Source organism: Aquarana catesbeiana, linkage group LG05 (assembly GCF_042186555.1).
Source record: "Aquarana catesbeiana isolate 2022-GZ linkage group LG05, ASM4218655v1, whole genome shotgun sequence".
Lineage (NCBI taxonomy): Eukaryota > Metazoa > Chordata > Amphibia > Anura > Ranidae > Aquarana > Aquarana catesbeiana.
Window position 1 is genome coordinate 160830286 of NC_133328.1, and position 20873 is coordinate 160851158.

At 43.6% G+C, this 20873-nt stretch overlaps 1 protein-coding gene across 1 annotated transcript in view; it reads right to left on the bottom strand.

Moving 5' to 3' along the window:
• Positions 1-20596, bottom strand: part of CMTM6 (CKLF like MARVEL transmembrane domain containing 6) — a 57218-nt gene extending 36622 nt beyond the window's left edge. The window contains exon 1 of the mRNA XM_073630297.1: positions 20349-20596. Within this exon, the coding sequence (XP_073486398.1) occupies positions 20349-20447 (99 nt within the window). The 5' untranslated portion in view covers positions 20448-20596. The remainder of the gene's footprint in view (positions 1-20348) is intronic.
• Positions 20597-20873: the final 277 nt, after the last annotated feature.

Sequence of the window (20873 nt, forward strand, 5' to 3'; positions counted from 1 at the left end):
ATGTGGCATTCATGGCTCTCTCAGCCAAAAAGGTTCCTGACCCCTGGCTTAATTTGTTGAGAACTCACTTTGGAAACACCCACTAGCATTTCTAGTAAGTCTATCTGCCATTAGATCAGACATGCAAGCAGGAAGATGTGCTTAATAACAAATTCCCTCCTCCAAATAAAAGAAAATAAATCTTTTCATGTGACAACACTGAAGAAATGATACATTGCTACAATGTAAAGTAGCGAGTGTACAGCTTGTATAACAGTGTAAATGTGGTGTCCCCTCAAAATAACTCATATAGCCATTAATGTCTAAACCACTGGCAACAAAAGTTTGTACACCCCTAAGTAAAAATGTCCAAATTGGGCCCAATTAGTCATTTCCCCTCCCCTGATGTCATGTGACTCGTTAGTATTACAAGGTCTCAGGTGTGAATGGGGAGCAGGTGTGTTAAATTTGGTGTTATCCCTCTCACTCTCTCATACTCAGCGTCATATACTGAGGTTGTCTTTCGGGAAATAGACATATGAGTGCTGCCACCATTGCTGCAGAGGTTGAAGGGGTCAGCCTGTCAGTGCTCAGACCATACGCCGCACACTGCATCAAATTGGTCTGCATGGCTGTCCTCTCAGAAGGAAGCCTCTTCTAAAGATGATGCACAATAAATCCCACAAACAGTTAGCTGAAGACAAGCAGATTAAGGACATGGATTACTGGAACCATGTCCTGTGGTCTGGTGAGACCAAGATAAACTTATTTGGTTCAGATGGTGTCAAGCATGTGTGGTGACAACCAGGTGAGGAGTACAAAGACAAGTGTGTCTTGCCTACAGTCAAGCATGGTGGTGGGAGTGTCATGGTCTGGGGCTGCATGAGTGCTGCCGGCACTGGGGAGCTACAGTTCATTGAGAGAACCATGAATGCCAACATGTACTATGACATACTGAAGCAGTGCATGATCCCCTCTCTTCGGAGACTGGGCCACAGGGCAGTATTCCAACATGATAACGACCCCTCACACACCTCCAAGACAAACACTGCCTTGCTAAAGAAGCTGAGGGTAAAGGTGTTGGACTGGCCAAGCATGTCTCCAGACCTAAACCCTATTGAGCAACTGTGGGGCATCCTCAAATGGAAGGTGGAGAAGTGCAAGGTCTCTAACATCCACCAGCTCTGTGATGTCGTCATGGAGGAATGGAAGAGGACTCCAGTGGCAACCTGTGAAGCTCCGGTGAACTCCATGCTCAAGAGGGTTAAGGCAGTGCTGGAATATAATGGTGGCCAAAATATTGACACTTTGAGCCAAATTTGGACATTTTCACTTAGGGGTGTACTCACTTTTGTTGCCAGTGGTTTAGACATTAATGGCTGTGTTGAGTTACTTTGAGGGGACAGCAAATGTACACTGTTATACAAGCTGTACACTCACTACTTTACATTGTAGCAAAGTGTCATTTCTTCAGTGTTGTCACATAATAAGATATAATAAAATATTTACAAAAATGTGAGGGGTGTACTCACTTTTGTGAGATACTGTATAATGTACAGTATATATATATTTTTTTTAAACCGTCAATTTCAGTTTCAGCCAAGTGCATCCTGAATTTTCAGTTTCAGCACTGAAGTTTTAATTTCAATTGGCTAACAAAAGGCATTGCCAATTTTTTTCCACTGCCGTTTGTGGCTAACATGTCATATAATGTTCGCAATTAATATTTTTTTTTTCCTTTTGCTGCTGTACTAACAGCAGTCTAGATCAAGGTCTGATAGAGTAGGTTTTCACCCTGTCTCACCAACACAATGCCCTTGGGTGTCACATGAATGCACATGATCAAACAAATTGACACAGAACAGACTACTTTACATTGTGGCCTAAATAGTAACAAAAAGGTTATGTGCCACTATGACCTTAACTACGCCTTGACAGATAAAATGACAGAAATCCATAGTAAAATGCTGTTTCTTTCAGTGAGTTCCCCTTGTTACTCTGACAAGGCCAGATCTCCACCCCCAGATCCTGTCTGCACATAACCTTTGGATCCTGAAGCTATTTCCTTTGCTAGGACTATCCCTTTTACACTGAACAGTTTCTAGTTTCCACTTTATGAGAGGACTGTATTTTTACTTATCATAGGTGAAAATATTAGATCATTTAGAAAAGTCCCTATACAGTACGACTGTCCCTACTGTGCCTAAAGGTAAAACTCTCCCTGTCCGCTAATTTATATCAACACCTTATTTAGATCTCCTTGTTTGTGTAATACATAATTCCAACACCCCTTGCACTTGCACCATAGTTGGGCTTCAACTGTGAGGCCCCATTCACACCTCAGCGGTTTGTAGCTTAACCACTTGCCGACCGCCGCACGCTGATGTACGTCCTAAGTTTGGCGGCGGATATCGTTGTTAGGGCAGCAGCTAGCTGCCATAACCCCGGTATCCCCGTTTTCGTGCGGCGGTCAGCTTTCAGATAAAAGTGGTCTCTGTGGCGGATTCGCCACGAGATCACTTTTATCGGTGGCGGGAGAGGGCCCCCCCCCTCCTGCCGCAATCGGTGCCCTCCGCCGCTTACCGGAGCCGTCAGTAGCGGCGGAGGCGATCGCATCTGTCCTCTAGCTGTGCCGGGAGAAGAGTGAGGCCAAGATGGCGCCCACTCGTCTCCATGACACTGCAGGGCGAAAGTGACGTCAAAACGTCACTTCCGCCCATATGTCTTAAAGGCACATTTTTTTCAATGTCTTTTTTTTTTATTGCATTTTATAGTGTAAATATGAGATCTGAGGTCTTTTTGACCCCAGATCTCATATTTAAGAGGATCTGTCATGCTTTTTTCTATTACAAGGGATGTTTACATTCCTTGTAACAGGAATAAAAGTGACACAATTTTTATATATATATATATATATATATATATATATATATATATATATATATATATATATATATATATATATATATATATATAAAAAATAAATAATAACATTTTTTTTTTTTAGAGCAAGAGCAATAAATTTTCATCCTCGACCTCCTCTGTAACGCAAAACATGCAATCTGTAGAATTTTTTAAACGCCGCCTATGGAGATTTTTGAGGGTAAAAGTTTGACGCCATTCCACGAGTGGGCGCAAATTTTGAATTGTGATGTGTTGGGTATCAATTTACTCGGCGTAACATTATCTTTCACAATATAAAAAAAATTGGGCTAATTTTACTGTTGTCTTATTTTTTTATTCAAAAAAAGTTAATTTTTTCCAAAAAAAGCGCGCTTGTAAGACAGGTGCGCAAATACAGTGTGAAAAAAAGTATTGCAATGACCGCCATTTTATTCTCTAGGGTGTTAGAAAAAAAAACAATATATAATGTTTGGGGGTTCTAAGTAATTTTCTAGCAAAAAAAAACCTGTTTTAAACATGTAAACACCTAAATTCCAAAACGAGGCTGGTCCTTAAGTGGTTAAAGCTCCAAAACGCTGGAGAAAAAAAAAAAAAAATCAATTATTCTTTATGGAGATGGTTCACATCTCCACTCAAAGTCACCTGAAGCTCAAAAATGTTCTGGAGCTTTTGTTGTAGCTCGAAGTGAGCAGATTTGGGTGTTTTTGTCGTGTTTTTATTCCCATAGAAATGAATATAAAACGTGCCATTCGTGTGCTTTGTCACGCATGTGCGCACGATTTTCTGCTCAAACTAAAAACTGTAGAACATAAAATAGCAAAACTATATAAATGTAAACAAAATTCACAAATAACTTTCACTACTTCATATAATCCTCTCTGTGTCTTAATGACAAGTGCTCCCGTCTCTGTGTTTTATAAAAAAATAATGCCTCCTTTACCGTATTTTAGAGCGATTTCCAGCAATCATGTCACCGGCCAGCTCTCTCCTCTGCCCGGTTGACAGATGCAGCGGGCGGGGCCGAGATTCCCCCGCTGACATTCATAAAAACACAGACAGGAGCTCCTGTTATTAGGACACAGGGAGGATTATGTAGGATATGAAAAGTTATTTGAGCATCAGGAGCAGAGGGGGCGGGCAGTGACACGAGCAGACAGGCAGGGAGGGGAGGGGGGAGAGAGCACAGAGGAGGACAGAGCAGGGCTGCGGATGACAGAGGCAAGTAAACTTAATGGTGTTAGGGCTCAGCAGCCATGATTAGTTTACAGGGGGGGAGGGTATAGCCAGGCAGGATCAGACAGGTTTTTTAAATGATAGAATGGGCCAAATTACACAGCACAAGCAATGTGCTGTATAACATGCTTTAAGGGAACAGGATTTATTTTTTATTTTTTTGGTTAACGCTTTAATAATACATAAATATACGATAATTAACCCTTAACCTTAAAAAATATTAATTAATACATTTTTGCTTCCTGACCGCCACACGCAGATATACTGCGGCAGAAGGGCACGTACAGGCAGATTAACATACCTGTACGTTGCCCTGTAAGAGGCGGCCTGCAGGTGCGCAAGCGCCGCCGGCAGCCCGCGCCTGCTGGGAGCTCTGTGATCGCGGGTTCTGCAGACCCGATGTCCGCTGGCATACACGCTGAGGGAACACATTTAACCCCTTGATCGCCCCACACCGTTAGCCCCTTCCCTGTCAGCATCATTTTTACATTGATCAGTGCTAAAAAAAATGCACTGATCAATGTAATAATGTCACTGGTCCCCAAAAAGTGCCATTTGGGGTCAGATTTGTCTGCCGCAATGTTGCAGTGCTGCAAAAAAAAAAAAAAAAAAATTAAATCACAGTTTGCCGCCTTTACCAGTAAAAAAAAAAAAACAAGAAATAAATAAAAGTCCCTAAATCTATCCCATAGTTTGTAGACGTGATAACTTTTGCGCAAACCAATCAATATACACCTATTGTGATTTTTTTTTTTTTTTACCAAAAACATGTAGAAGAATATATATTGGCCTAAACTGATGAATAAATTAGTTTTTTTATATTTGTTTTGTATATGTATTATAGCAAAAAGAAAAAAAAAAAATGTTTTTTCAAAATTGTCGCTCTTTGTTTATATCGCAAAAAATAAAAACCGCAGAGGTTATCAAATACCACTAAAAGAAAGTTCTATTTGTGGCAAAAAAAGGATGTCAATTTTGTTTGGGTACAGCGTCACACGACCGCACAATTGTCAGAGCAACGCAGTGCCGTATCGCAAAAAATGGGCTGGTCATTAAGGGGACAAATCCTCCCTGGGCTGAAGTGGTTAAAACATAAAAAAATTCACTCACAGTTTATAAGCGTCAGACCCGACACTAGGGATCGAATGCATCTGTGTGTTCCAAATTGTCTAGCGGCCGGAGGCCATTTGGAACACATAGATGCATTCAATCCCTAGTGTCTGACGCTTATAAAATCCAATTAAAAACATTATAACACTATTGGAGACGCCTCCTTCCATTTTACATATATGTGGGTCGTGTCCTGAGACGACAGTGTGCAGTTCTAACAGCTTCTTGGATCAAAGCATATATTGCTTAAAAGAGCAGCTGCTGGTTTATAATTTTACCAGCCATTCCATCCGGTGAGTTTGTTTAGTACGACTGGTGGAGGATCAAATTGGGTGTCATATTCACAAAATTGATCGACATACAAGATATCACTGAATGTCACTATTGTTTTGCATTTTTTGGCATTATGATTATCACTTTATATATTTATGGTTATCACTTTATATATTTTTTTCCCCATTTTTCATATTTAGAAAAAAAAATTTGGATAACTATGGACTTGGTATATTACATATTCACATTATGAAATGTATTGTATATGTTATAGATTGGTATTTATTGTGAGCACCATTTGCACTTCATTTTGTGTATATATTTTTAGGTCTTATAGTATCTTCTTCACTTAGATACTCAATTAGAGGGGTGACTCATAGGTAGAGTTGCCACATCGTCCCTTTAATCCAGAACACACATTAATTACACAGACTCTGTGGCTGATTAAGGTGGTAATTAAACTCACTTGGTGCCTTATCTGCATTAAATCAGCCTCAGAGTTTTTTGGATGAGCGCTGCTTTCCTTTCTCTTTTTTGCAATTTTAGTTTTTGGTTCACCAAAAATCAGGACAGCTGCGATCTGCAGTTTCATTATTATCCCTACATCTCAGTTCCCATTAGACCCCTTTCATACTGAGCCGTCAGCGGTAAAGCGGCGCTATTTTTAGCGGCGCCATTCGGCCGCTAGCGGGACGGTTTTAACCCCCAGCTAGCGGCTGAAAAGGGGTTAAAGCCACCCGCAAAACACAGCTGCGCTTTGCCGGCGCTGCCCCATTATTTTCAATGGACATGAGTGGTGTATTCACCGCTCCTCCACCGCTGCAAAGAAGCTGCTGGCAGGACTTTTTGTGACGCCCTGCCAGCGCTGCGCCCCAGTGTGAAAGCACCCAGGCTTTCACACTGGGTTTGTAGCTGAGGCTTTTTTCAGGCGCCATGCAGGTACTATTTTTAGCGCTGTAGCGCCTGAAAAACGCCTCCAGTGTGAAAGGGGTCTAAATGACCCTTGGCGCTGTGTTTTTATCATTTTACAAATAAATAATAAACCCCTGATCCTAACTCCAACTCCCAATCCTAACCTAACCTTAACTCTAACCCAGTGGTTCTCACCCCTGTCCTCAGGGCCCACTAACAGGCCAGATTTTAAGTATTACCTTAGGGAGATGCCGATACTGAGCAGCAAATTATATGACCTGTGATGTGTTTCAGTTATCTTGCAAACCTGGCCTGTTAGTGGGTCTTGAGGACAGGAGTTGAGAACCACTGCTCTAACCCCTTACCACCAAAAAAAAAAATAAAATAATGAAGCACCCTACTCCCGTAGGAGCGGCTAAAAGTTTGTTCTACCCTGGAGCTTTTGCCATCCCCCTACTCCTCAACAATATAGAACACGCAGACAGTCAAATGAAAGTGAACTATATACAAGTTCATTGTGGATTCCATATGAAAGGCCGCATCGTGTTGAAAAGTCACTTTGAACAATGCAGCACTATACTGTGTGGTGCATGTTTTCTTCTTCCTCTTTACCGCCACTTCTTGACTTCTGCAGCACTATGATTCTCACTTCATGAATGATTCCTTGAATCACATTCAGAAGGTGACTTCTGGATTCCCCAAGAGTATCAGTTCTCTAAGGCCCAGCTCAATTACCCTGAACCCCGCACACCGATCCCTGTAAAGTCTCTCATTGTTACTGTTTCCCTTTGGTTTTACACTCACTTGTGTTCCTGAGTAATGATCCATGTCGCACACAGAAAATCCTCACCCATTCCTGGTTGTCAGTATTGGCAGCGATTTAGAAGAAGTAGTTCAATTCAATTCCTCTCCATACGCATGGTTTTGCAGTTCCTCTCCTCTGGCCGGGAGAGCATCAGTGCTATATCAGTGTCTGAATCCTGTCTCCTGGGTCTCTTCTCCACCCATCCATATCCACACCGAGCACAGGTCCCTCTTCCCCCCGAGGGGGAAGAGCACACATGGAAAACTCCGGGTCTCTACATCCTCTACACGCCAGGCTCCTCTCACTTCCCATGCAGAACAAGAACCACGGGAACCATGTGACCAGGCCTTAAATAGAAGTCCCGCCCCTGTCCCAACAAATTAACCATTGGTCCAGAGACGTCTTCCAAAAGCTACCTGTCACTCACACTCATATTCCTTCTGTCTTCTAGGCCAAACCTCAGAAAACAAAGGAAACTGTTCAAGCAGAGTGCAGGGGGTCACACCCTCCTCTACACTATTAAACCTCCCCAGAAATCAAACCCCACCAGATTATACTACAGAGTGAGATTCTGGCAAATGTAACCTATTTTAACACTAAACTCTCTATTGTAGCACTTACCCAAACTGGTGGGCGCTACAATAATAATAATAAATGAATAAAACAAATTAAAAAAGGAATAAAAGCTAGTGGAAAAGCTACAAAAGTTGAAATATCTAGCAACAGATGATAGTTTTCTATTTTTGGCTAATAAATAAACACCAAAGCTCAAAAACGCGTGCAAGTCGCACGAAAAACACTCAGACGCTACACTCTGGTGTGATTGCAGCCTGAGAGCCTTAACTTAGCTTCCTGGTATGTGTTTATGATAACTGGGTGTTAAAGTGTAATATGTTGCTGCTTACCAGGCCTTAGATGTGGTGGCTGCATTCATTTTCTTTTTTTATCAGGTTTTTTCCTTTTATATTTCCTGGCGATTCTACTACCACCACACTTTCTGTTCTTGGGTGACATTTATTCATTGTACTTTACCTAGCACTGTCACCCTAGGCTAGGACTACAGATCACCTCCGCCTCTCATCTTCTTCATTACATAGAGTGAGATGTTTTGTAGACTACAGACAAAACTGGCAAAAGTGCAAAACAAGTTCATAGTTAGTTAAGGTATAGATTCACTAAGTTAAATTTCATTTACCAGAAACGATCTTATCCTAACAAAGTTAAGATTTTGGTTTCATTTTCTCTAATGTAAGGAAATTCCAGCTCAGATGCGCCCACAAATACAGTAAAGGTCATGTAAAAATGCTCCATTGACAACTAGGCTGTTAAGGCAGCGTCACACTGATCTGCTGCACATTCCCATAGACTTCTATTACGTCCTGAGGGTTTTGGCGTGTTTCTGAAAGCATACCAAAAATGCAGGGCATAATAAAAAAAGTCTATGGGAAAGCACAGCTTACCCACACGAAAAATGTGGGTGACCAAAGCGCAGTGGGGCAGTGTGAAAGTGCACTTAAGCTGGCCATACATGTTAAGATTTCACTTGTTCAGCCCACAGAGAAATTGCTTAGTTTCCCTGATCCATGCTAAACAGCCCGGATGGACATATCTGCAGTTATGTCTACTGTATTCTGACAGCCAGCACCCATACCCGAACAGTGAGTGTAAGATTGGGGGGGATAAACAAACATAAGATCTGGCAGGCAGAAGCACAGCAGAAGGATCCTGTGTTTGAAGTTGTCTGTATGCATGTAACATTTGTGCTACATATACAATGGGGACGGAAAGTATTCAGACCCCCTTAAATTTTTCACTCTGTTATATTGCAGGCATTTGCTAAAATCATTTTTCTTCCTCATTAATGTACACACAGCACCCCATATTGACAGAAAAAAAAAAAACACAGAATTGTTGACATTTTTGCAGATTTATTAAAAAAGAAAAACTGAAATATCACATGGTCCCAAGTATTCAGACCCTTTGCTGTGACACTGTGACTGTGCATTTCTTCTGATCATCCTTGAGATGGTTCTACACCTTCATTTGAGTCCAGCTACTGATTGGACTTGATTAGGAAAGCACACCTGTCTATATAAGACCTTACAGCTCACAGTGCATGTCAGAGCAAATGAGAATCATGAGGTCAAAAGAAACTGCCTGAAGAGCTCAGAGACAGAATTGTGGCAAAGCACAGATCTGGCCAAGGTTACAAAAAAATTCTGTTGCACTTAAGGTTCCTAAGAGAACAGTGGCCTCCATAATCCTTAAATGGAAAACGTTTGGGACAACCAGAACCCTTCCTAGAGCTGGCCGTCCAGCCAAACTGAGCTATCGGGGGAGAAGAGCCTTGGTGAGAGAGGTAAAAAAGAAACCAAAGATCACTCTGGCTGAGCTCCAGAGATGCAGTCGGCAGATGGGAGAAAGTTGTAGAAAGTCAACCATCGCTGCAGGCCTCCACCAATCAGGGCTTTATGGCAGAGTGGCCCGACAGAAGCCTCTCCTCAGTGCAAGACACATGAAAGCCCGCATGGAGTTTGCTAAAAAATAAACACCTGAAACACCTAAGCGGTATGTGTGGAGAAAACCAGGCACTGCTCATCACCTGTCCAATACAGTCCCAACAGTGAAGCATGGTGGTGGCAGCATCATGCTGTGGGGGTGTTTTTCAGCTGCAGGGACGGGATGACTGGTTACAATTGAGGGAAAGATGAATGCTCCAAGTACAGGGATATCCTGGACGGAAATCTTCTCCAGAGTGCTCAGGACCTCAGACTAGGCCGAAGGTTTACCTTCCAACAAGACAATGACCCTAAGCACACAGCTAAAATAACGAAGGAGTGGCTTCACAACAACTCAGTGACTGTTCTTGAATGTCCCAGCCAGAGCCCTGACTTAAACCCAATTGAGCATCTCTGGAGAGACCTAAAAATGGCTGTCCACCAATGTTTACCATCCAATCTGACAGAACTAGAGAGGATCTGCAAGGAGGAATGGCAGAGGATCCCCAAATCCAGGTGTGAAAAACTTGTTGCATCTTTCCCAAAAAGACTCATGGCTGTATTAGATCAAAAGGGTGCTTCTACTAAATACTGAGCAAAGGGTCTGAATACTTAGGACCATGTGAAATTTCAGTTTTTCTTTTTTAATAAATCTGCAAAAATGTCAACAATTCTGTGTTTTTCTGTCAATATGGGGTGCTGTGTGTACATTAATGAGGAAAAAAATGAATTCAAATGATTTTAGCAAATGGCTGCAATATAACAAAGAGAAAAATTTAAGGGGGTCTGAATACTTTCCGTCCCCACTGTATATATGTACAGGGTATTGTATCCTCCAATTGGCCATGTCCTCTACTCAAGGCTGACACGTGGTAGGTTAATTGGATCCTGTCTAAATTGTCCCTAGTATGTATGAATGTGAGTTAGGGACCTTAGATTGTAAGCTCCTTGAGGGTAGGGACTGATGCGAATGTACAATGTATATGTAAAGCGCTGCGTAAATTGACGGCGCTATACAAGTACCTGAAATAAATAAAATAAAAATATCAACAAGGTGTAGCTAGTAGTGCCTACACCTCTGATTTCCACACTAGTGATATTGAAGTGGAATGACCTCTTCCTTCCACTGCCACATGAATGAGTCATTCAGAGCTGTCATGTCAACAATGGTCTAGTCAGCCGTGCAGGCGTAATGGCTGAAAAAACTGTTAATATTGATATGTTGACCCTAAAAAGCCAGCTATACATGGATTGCAATTTCACCCGACTGTTGGGTATTTCCTGATTAATCAGTGGCATTGGCTATAGCTGCAGCACTAATCAGTGTACAGGCGGTCCCCGAGTTATGAACACAATAGGGTCTGTAGGTTTGTTCTTAAGTGGAATTTGTGTGCAAGTCGGAACAGTGCATTAAGTGTAACTTCAGCCTGTGCAGGGATGTGGGATGTTTCGGGCGCCTCTGGGCATGCATTTATGTTATCTGGGGCTCTTCTGGCCATGCGGTACTTGTAGTACTGCAGTGTGGGATGTGCCCAGCACTGCAAGATAGCTGCTCGGAGGTATCCAGGACCAGCGTGGAGCAAAAGCGGCCGGCATTAAAGTGATACTAAAGCTTAGTTTTTTTTTTGTTTTTTTAAAAATAACAAACATGTCATACTTACCTCCACTGTGCAGCACGTTTTGCACAGAGTGGCCCCATACAGCCTCTTCTGGGGTCCCTCGGCGGCTCTCACGGCTCCTCCCGCATTAGATAACCCCCTAGGAGAAGCGATATCCCGAGGGGGTTACCTTGCAGGCGCGCTCCCGAGTCATTCATTCGGTGTCCATAGAAGCTGAAAGTATTGACAGCCCCGCCCCTGGGTCATTGGATTTGATTGACAGCAGCGGGAGCCAATGGCTGTGCTGCTATCAATCTGTCCAATCAAAGCTGGGACTCCGTGGAGAGGATGGCGTGCCCCCGCTGAAGAAGATGACGGGGCTCAGGTAAGTAAAACGGGGGGCTGGTGACTGCCAGGTGTTTTTTCACCTTAATGCATAGGGTGAAAAAAAACAAAAAAAAAACGAGTCTGTACCCCTTTAAAGGTCCGTTTACAAGTAGGTGTTGTTTGTAACTCAGACACTGCCTGTATTATGACGGCAGGGAAGTCTCCCTTCTGTTAGAACACATAAAGCACTGTGGAAATGATTCCCCTCAAAACGCATGGATCGGGTGAATGGATCCTTTTTTTTTTTTCTTGTCCAACCCACTGGTTGAAATATGAAAAAAAAAAAAAAAAAGTTAATTTGTGGGCTGCATAAGCAGCAGCTGCCAATAGCTTGTTATAATGCTGTACATATGTAAATGCAGCACAAACATGTGAGTGTAAAGTGTAAAGTGTCATACCTTAATTATCTACCCCTAGACTTAACGAGCATTTAACTCTTACAGTGGGGTGGGGTAGTTCAGGGGCAGCCCCTCTGCAAGGGAGGATTCTCTTCTTCCCTGTAATTCTATGATTGCTCAGCTCCTGCAGGTACACCACCACCTTTGTGTTTCTGGTATGGATGACCGAGGCTCTGTGCTTGGACACTCAATCAGATCTTTGTTGTACAGTTCTCAGAACCTATGGCCAATGACCCTCTGATCTTCAGACTTCACAGTTGCAGTAATATGCTTGTAGTTGGGAACTTCTTTTCCCAGCTAGTCATAAGTGACTAATGTCAAACAGCACTAGACTGTTCAGCCTCTCCCTCACTTTTAGATGCCATTCAATTCCGAGAAACAGAAACTACAGAAGCATTTCAAGTTACAGCACAATCATATGAAAGTTTACATGCTGCTGTGAGATATCACATGACTTCCCGAAGCACTAGGCTGTGATGTAGACGTGGGAGCTCTCGGTTTTCACAAACACACCATCTACATGGGCAATTTTCCCAGAAACATCTCCAAGTCTGACCAGGAAAAACACAAACAGTAGAAAAAGTGTAATATGTGCAGGAATATTTGATTTTCAGGGCCGGAAATAAAAGTCAAGGTGCGGAGAGGTGAAGACACATGTTAACCCTTTCAGTTTATCACAATCTGCACATGGAGGACTCATTCACCGAGCTGCTATGATCTGCACACAACATAGGCTCAAAACGGGCACATACAAAATGCTTGTTTTCTGTCTATCCTAGGGGTCTCCAAACTTTCTAAGCAAGAGGCCGGTTTACTGTCCTTCAGGCTTTAGGGGGGCCAGACTGTGACCATTGGGAGTAGAAAATGCCCAGGCATCAGTGTCCCGTCATTGGTTTTAATTTGAGGAATGAATACAGGTGTGTAAGTGCTTCCACCTTCTCACATCCCAGTAGGGGGAATGGTGCTCCACCATTGGTGTCAGTTGGTGGAATAGTGACCCAGAGGGCCAGATAAAGACAAGCAAAGGGCCACATCTGGCCCCCCGAGCCGCAGTTTGGAGACCACCGGTCTATCCTGTTCACCCCATAATGCTACGTTGGGATGGGCTGCGGTGCATAAAAGAGCAGACATGCTGCATTTTTTACGTAACACACGTCATGACACTGCACTGCATAGACTTCAATGAAGTGTCATTTTATGATAATGTAATAAAGGTAAAAAAGAGAAAAAAGTAAACCGTATAATGTGTTCTAACAACGCACCACACCGCGCTTACACAGCACACACACAGGCTGGTGTGATCGAGCCCTGAAAGCAGTCAACAGGTGATGCAGCTTAATGTGCTTCACTTATAACTGAAATATCACATCTGGGTGCATTTCCACTAACTGCCCAGTAACAAAAAATGTATTAAGCCTCATGCACACGGGACATTTTTACTGACGCTTTTAGGGGCTTCAGGAATTTTTTTTTTTCCCTAACGCCCCTCCATGTTAGCCTATGTGTCCATGCACACATCTATGCGTTTTTTGGTGCTTTTTACATAAATGCATTACAGTCCATTTAACATGGTTTCCTATGGCACACATTCACATCTACGCTTTTTTCAGCCACTGCATTTTTGGAAAGGGTCAAGAACTTTTTTAAAAACACAAAACTGTGCTTTTTTGGCTCAATGAACTTCAATGGAGAAGCCGCAGAAAAGCATGTAGTGCGTTTTTGCCATGATTTGCGTTTTTTAATCTACCCAACAACAAACTGGGCAAAAAAAAAAAAAAACAAACAAAAAGAAAATAAAGAGATGCAAAACTCAATTTGGAGTAAAATCGCAGGGGTTTTTAGAGGCAAAGAAAAAAAAAAAAAAAAAACACTGCCAGTGCATCCAGGAGCGTTTTGGCAGAAAAAGCGCTTGACACTTGTAAACGCGTCTAAATGCTCCGCGCGTTTAGCGCTTGAGCATTATTTCATTTTAATGGCCAGAAAAAATGATTTTTTCTGGCCAATGAAATTAATTAATGCCCAAGAGCTTGAAGCCTGTAAAAGCGCCTAAACGCTTTGTAAAGGTGTTGGACACTTTTACAAGCGTCGGGCGTATTTTTTCCCAAAAACGCTGCTGCCAGGAGGAAAGGCTTCTAGGAGAACATGAGGTCTAATAGTTATGGCTACCTGAGTACATAACAATTTCCTAATGACTGACTTGCTATAACCAGATGGTGATAGGATATGAACTTTTCTTTAAAAAGTATTTTATTTCAGGTAAAGTGTCACTAAAAACACTCCTTGCAGAATCAGTCTCAATCGAGATTAAAATATAAAGCACCACTAACGCTTAAAATGTGCAAACAGATCTCACATACCGTTTTGTGTGTGATAAATTTTCTCTCCACACACTCACGATGGAGGATCCTTTTCCTTCATTTCCAGTCTGTGTCAGTAGTGCTCGTATGTTACCGCTATCTGCACCACCCGGCTGAAACTACAAACTCTGACTATTGTTGCACCCATGCATGTGCCCTTTTTTGTTTACTTCCTGCGAGTTCCTCCTTCAAGCAACGGATATCAAGCACCAGCATCTATTACAATAATTCATGACACTACATGTCATAAATCTTTCAATGGTGACACCAAAGGTTTTTGGCCTTTTTATGAATAGGCGTTTTCTCTGTTCTTTTACATACCAGTGCTTGACACATTGGCACGTGCTACTGTAATTTATCTTGGGAGCGAGCAGAGGAGGGTGGCTACAGTGGGACCATGTAGAGTGAACAGAACCTGTTGGTGCTGTGTGATGCCATTATACAGGACCGTCTGTCTATTAACCACTTATCTATGCTCTAGAGCATTTTTTGCACACACGTAAAACCTGCATTTAAAATTACTTAAAACCCCCAAACACTATATATTTTCTGAAAGTAGAGGCCTTGCAGAATAAAACAATAGTAGTTGCAATTTCTTATTTCTTAACTGTTTATCAAAACGCATATTTTCAGGGAAAAAAATAAATACAATTTTTGCACACAAACATAATATAATACCCAATTCTTTGGTAAAATATAAAATATGGGGTTGCCACGAGTAAAACGATACCAAACATGCCAAGTCTTATAATTGGGTGCGCCCGTGGTATCACCAAAAACAAAAAAGGTACCCAAAAATCTCTAGAACCACTTTAAAGCGTTTATGAAGTCATAAGGTAAAAAGAATTTCCAGTACCTGTTTCTCGCACGCGGACCGCGCTGTGAAAGTGATCAATGGCTATACAGCTGCCAAATCACTTTCATATAACAGCCAGGAACTGGCTGAAGAACACAAGCACAAGCCTTCAGCTTATGCTTAACTCTTCAATCTTTGGTCATACTATGTAGGTAGGTTCAAGGAGCTGTACTAGTCAATGGGGGGTACAGAATATACTTTTTTTTACTTGCGTTTAGCGACACTTATGGCTGGGTTTACACTATTTGTGGAGCGGCTCGTAGCAGGAGTCCGGTGCATCCCTGTTCTCAGTTTCAGGGGCCAATCAGGTCGAATTTTTGCCTGAATTCGGACCTGAAATGGAGCCAAAGATGCATGGAGTGCACTGCAGAATGGTCCTATGCGTCTCTGGCTCCATTTCAGGTCCGAATTCAGGGAAAAATTTGGTCCTGCTTCGCCCCTGAAAATGAGCCAAAAGGACGCACAGGGCCCTTCTGCAGTGCGCTCCATAGCTGGAGATGTGTGAACCGGCTCCATTGAGAGCCAGTCATACTCTTCTGTCATGCGAACTGGATGTGGAGAAACCACATCCAATTCGCATAAGTGTAAACCCAGTCTTAAAGGACAAGTCTAGCCTGAGCTTGTTTGGCTGGGTTTCTCCTAAGGGTCACAGGAGTGCAATTCGTTCTGCACTCCTGTGAATCATTTTTAGCAGAGAGCGGTCTGAAGTCTGCTCTCTGCTGACGTCACAGGAATCAGTCCAGGCACCGCATCATCACGACAATGAAGTCTGGATGCGCCAGGTGCCTGGACTGATGCCTGTCTCAGCAAGCCGCTGAGACTTGAGAGGGCCGATCCCCGCCCCTCCTAGAGAAGCAGAGAGGAGGAGAGCTGCTGATTGACAGTCAACGGCTGTCCTCTCGGGGATCTGTGAGAACCAAGCCATTAGCCACGTTTGATGTCTCAGTTCTCAGTGTAGAGATGCCGGGGGGGACCGATGCAGCATCGGTCCCATGCTACATCCACTTAGGTAAGTATAAACCCATACTTCTCTTTTAAAAGAGCGGTCAAGCTGTTAATTGTGGGGGCGGGGACCGCACTGTAAAAGTGTTCAGAGGTATACAGACACCAGATCGCTTTCACTTTACAGCCAAGAAGTGGCTGAGGAACACAAACATAAGCTGATGGCTGCTATTGTGCCCATCAGCTTGTGCTCAACCCTTCACTCTTTGGACATGCTACCTGTCCAAAGTGCTGTACTAGTTAATGAGGCAACTGAACATATTTTTTTTTTCCACTTGTGTTTAGTGACAATTTAAAATATTGGTCAAGGCGTTAACTGGTTTAATTTATTTCTTTTACACTACCTTACTTGTGTCTGTACTTCAAATTTAGCACAACAAATTTTTACAGCCTCCCGCATGCCTGTGTTTCAATCCATAGGGGGATTATTAGGGGATTGAACTATTGTGCCACAACTGCTACCCATACATGTTACTGTGAGAAGTAGGAATGAGCTTGAGCGTGTTCAGATCCTAGTCCGATCCCACATGAGTGAGCCTGTCTGGAAGCGATCAATGTACTGGGCCAATCGCCACCCCACAACAGCACATATACAAAAGGCAATCAGACATGTGGCTGCTGGCCAGGGAATGCCTCAGCCACAGATCATTGGCCTAGTACAGGACAACTTACTGGCGGGCTCGCTCACATGGGTTTGGACTAGGATCTGAACACATCCGCGCTCTTCCCTAGTGAGAAGGGACTACAGCAATCCAAAAGCCCCTACGCCAATCAGTGCATAGCACAATAAACCCTTCCTAACTCAAAAGGTATTCACATGTCTCATTCCATCACACGTAAGAGGAGTATTCCTTAGGATAGTGTGTGGAGTCATCCAAATCACAGCAAATGCTTTCTATTTTAAGAAGGCTTTACTAAACTACTAGATTCTTAATAGATGGCCCCAATATCTCAATGTCTTCTGCAGCATATCTACAATATCCAGCCATACCTGTAGCACATCTCCAATCTCATATACTCAACATTGTAGATTTTATTTTGATTTTACAATGGAATCTCACGGAAAACTATTTTTCAAAGACCACCCAATCACGTGCAAGGAAAATTGGGGGGAAAAGTTAACAGCCTATTTGTCTTAAGTAAATCAACCCTTACATGCAGCCCTTTAGATGTAAGGTGACAAGCACAGTATGCCTGAAGCCACCAATGCCTCGATTATAAAATGCCTATAGTCTGTGATCATCTCCTGTTGCAGGAGTACAGTCTCTTTAGATGTTACATTCACTGACTGAATATTATCTTGGGCCCTTTGGTGGCATCAGGAGCAACACAAATGATTGCCCACTACGTGACTATTCTAGCCAAAACCTAAAGAGGAGCTCCAGTCATTGTTGTGTTTATAAAAAGTCAGCGGCTACAAAAACTGTAGCCGCTGACTTTTAATAAACAAACAGACACTCACCTGTACCAGGATCCAGCGAGGTCCTCACCTGAGCTGTTCTTTCCCTCGATCTTCTGTCATCTCAACTATGACAGCTTGTGGCTTCACAGCCAGGTGCAAGCTGCGCTCTCTGAATGGTCCGGTAGTCTTCTGGGACCTGTGACAAGTCCCAGAAGACCGCAGAGAGGGAGGGAGAAGGAACTTCCACCGAGATCGCCTAGGCAATCCAAGCAGAAGTGGGAGCAGGCACATGTCAAAACCATATACCCGCTCCACCCAAACCCATCAAAAGAAAGAGTGCCATTTGGTGAAGAGGAGGCCTTAAAGTGGAACTTCCCCTTTTGGGTGGAGTTCTGCTTTAAAAGAAGTTTAGGCTATACATACACCAATTAGCCATAACTTTATGACCACTCCCCTATGAGTAAATAGGTCCCCCTTTTGCCTCAAAAACAGCCCTGAGCTGTTGAGGCGTGGACACCGGTAGAGCTCTGAAGATATGTTGTGGTATCTCCAAGCCATCAGTAGCAGATCTTTTAAGTCCTGTAAGATGTGAGGTGGGGCCTTCATGGATCGGACTTGTTTTTCCAGTACATCCCAGAGGCTCGATTGGATTGAGAATTGGAAGGCCAAGTCAATGCCTGAAACTCGTGTTCCTCAAACCATTCTTGAATTCATCAGCCCATGTCACCTTCTTCCATTGCTCTTTGGTCTAGTTCTGATGATCAGGTATCCATTGTAGGCACTTTTGGCTGTGGACACAGGTCAGCACGGGCTCCCTGACCGGTCTGTGGCTACGCAGCCCTCTATACAACAAACTGCGATGATCTGTGTGCTCTAACACCTTTCTATCATGACCAGCATGAACTATTCCAACATTTTTAGCTACAGTAGCACAAGCTTCTATTGGATCGAACAACGCAGGCCAGCCTTCACTCCCCTTGTACATCAATGACACTTGGCAGCCCATGTACCTATTGCTAAATTTCCTTCCTTAGACCAATTTTGTTAGGTCATGACTAGAGATGGGCTTGGGCGTGTTTGGGATCCCACCAGGAAGCCCACACCGCTAATCACAAGCTCTGAGACATTTCCTGATCTGTGCAGCTGCAGGTCGGGAAATGTCTCACTGTCTGGGATTAGCGGTGTGCAGTGTCAGCTTCCTGGTGGGATTACGAACACGCCTGAGCTCATTCCTAGTTATGACCACTGCAGACTGGGAATGTCCCATAAGAACCCCCATCAAATCCATTCTCCGCAGCTATTACCTTTTGTACCACCACCCCCTCACTTTAGAATGTGAGCTCTACGAGCAGGGCCCTCCGGTACCTTTTGTATTGAACTGTACTGTAATTGTGTTGTCCCCCCTATACATTGTAAAGCGCTGCGTAAACTGTTGGCGCTATATAAATCGTGAATAATAAAATAATAAGAATGCAGTTTTTGAGTTGCTCTGACCCAGTTGTTCAGACATTACAATTTGCCCCTTGTCAGAGTCACTCAAATCGGTCAGCTTCTGTCAAAGGGTCCTTTCACATGGGTGGTCTGATCAGGTCTGCCTGTCAGTTTTTCAGGCGGACCTGATGGGACCCTCCATTCACCCCTATGGAGAGGAGGATGTCAATGGTGACATTTCCGCTGACATCCGCCGCTCTCCAATCCGACCCCGTCACCCAAAGTCAGAAGGATGGTGACCCTATATTCCATCCGTCTGGAGAATTGAATCGGATAAGTTCAGGTGAGAACAGACAGGCGGTCCGTTTTCCCCATATAGGAGGAGAGCGGGACTCCAGTCTCCACTCTGAACAGTGAGCGGAGACAAACCTGTTATCCGCCTGCGATTCCCTGCTGAGCAAAGCGGCGTCCGTCCGTGTAAAAGGACCCAAAAGTTCATTACTGAAAAAGGTCTACTGACCTGTTCCTGGATGGGTGAGAGCGCTGACCGGAGTGTTCTGGTGGGGCAGGGGGCCTGTCTCCCTGTCAGAACACAATAGAACAGCGGGAGGAGATTGATGTACTAACATCAGATTGTTAGTACTGCGGCTCCAACCTGAGCTGTCAGGTTTTTTTTTTTTCTTTTCGTTCAACCCAAAAAACTAGTAGCATGTACGAGGCTTTAGACTTGACCATTTCTTCTGCTTTTAACACATCATCTTTGGGGACAAAGTATTTACTGGTTGCCAAATATATCGCCCCCACTTTCATGTGCCATTGTAACTTTACCTGTCAGTGGACATAATGTTATGGCTGGTCAGTATATACTGTAAACACATAATACAAGGACTAATGTATACAGAGCTCTCTCCACTGGCAACAGACTAGGTGTCCTCCATGAGCACAGTGCAGAGAATGTACTAGAACTGGGGCAACAACATACATACATAGTAACCAATCAACTTCTAACTTCAACTTGTGCTGTTAAAGTTTGAAAATAAAAAGTAGAAGCTGATTGGTTGTCATGCCCGCCGTGCAGTCTTGGAGTGTTCTCCTCAGTGTGAGGGGACTCGGGTCATGCCTCCTTCCCCCACCTGTGAGCACAGGGCCCGCCCGGGAAGACGGCGATACCCGCCACACGACACCCCATCTCCTCGCACTCACCAGCTGACACACTTTGTAGACGACCTGTACGGTGCACCACGCCTTAGGCGTCTTGTTTTCCATGGGCTCTGTGGTCGGCTGGTATGCGGGGTCGGCCATGGTGACAGTTGGTCGCTCCTCACACGATTAGACTCTGCTCTGCTATGGCCGCTCCTCAATGTGGGGGGAATTTTCTTTGTGTTCTTAGCACTTCCTCCTTCTCCTCAGCTCGGTCACTGCTAAAATGGAGTCGCTGGAAAGCGAAAGTGAAAGTGCGGCGGTTTCAAGCTGTCATGATTTCAATGGGGGCTCAATACAACATTCCCTCAGAGCCACCTTCTACTAGAAATGCTGAGTATGACATGGCCTCCGACTGTCCTTCATTCCCCTCTCACTGGGCCCTCTATGGTCTGGTATGTGGACCCCTCTATAGGGTTAGTTCACCATTATGATAACATTTATAGGTATAGGGCCCCCCCCCCGGAAATTTACAGATCTGGGTGCCGAAACGAATGGCCCATACGCACACAATCAGAAAATCATATG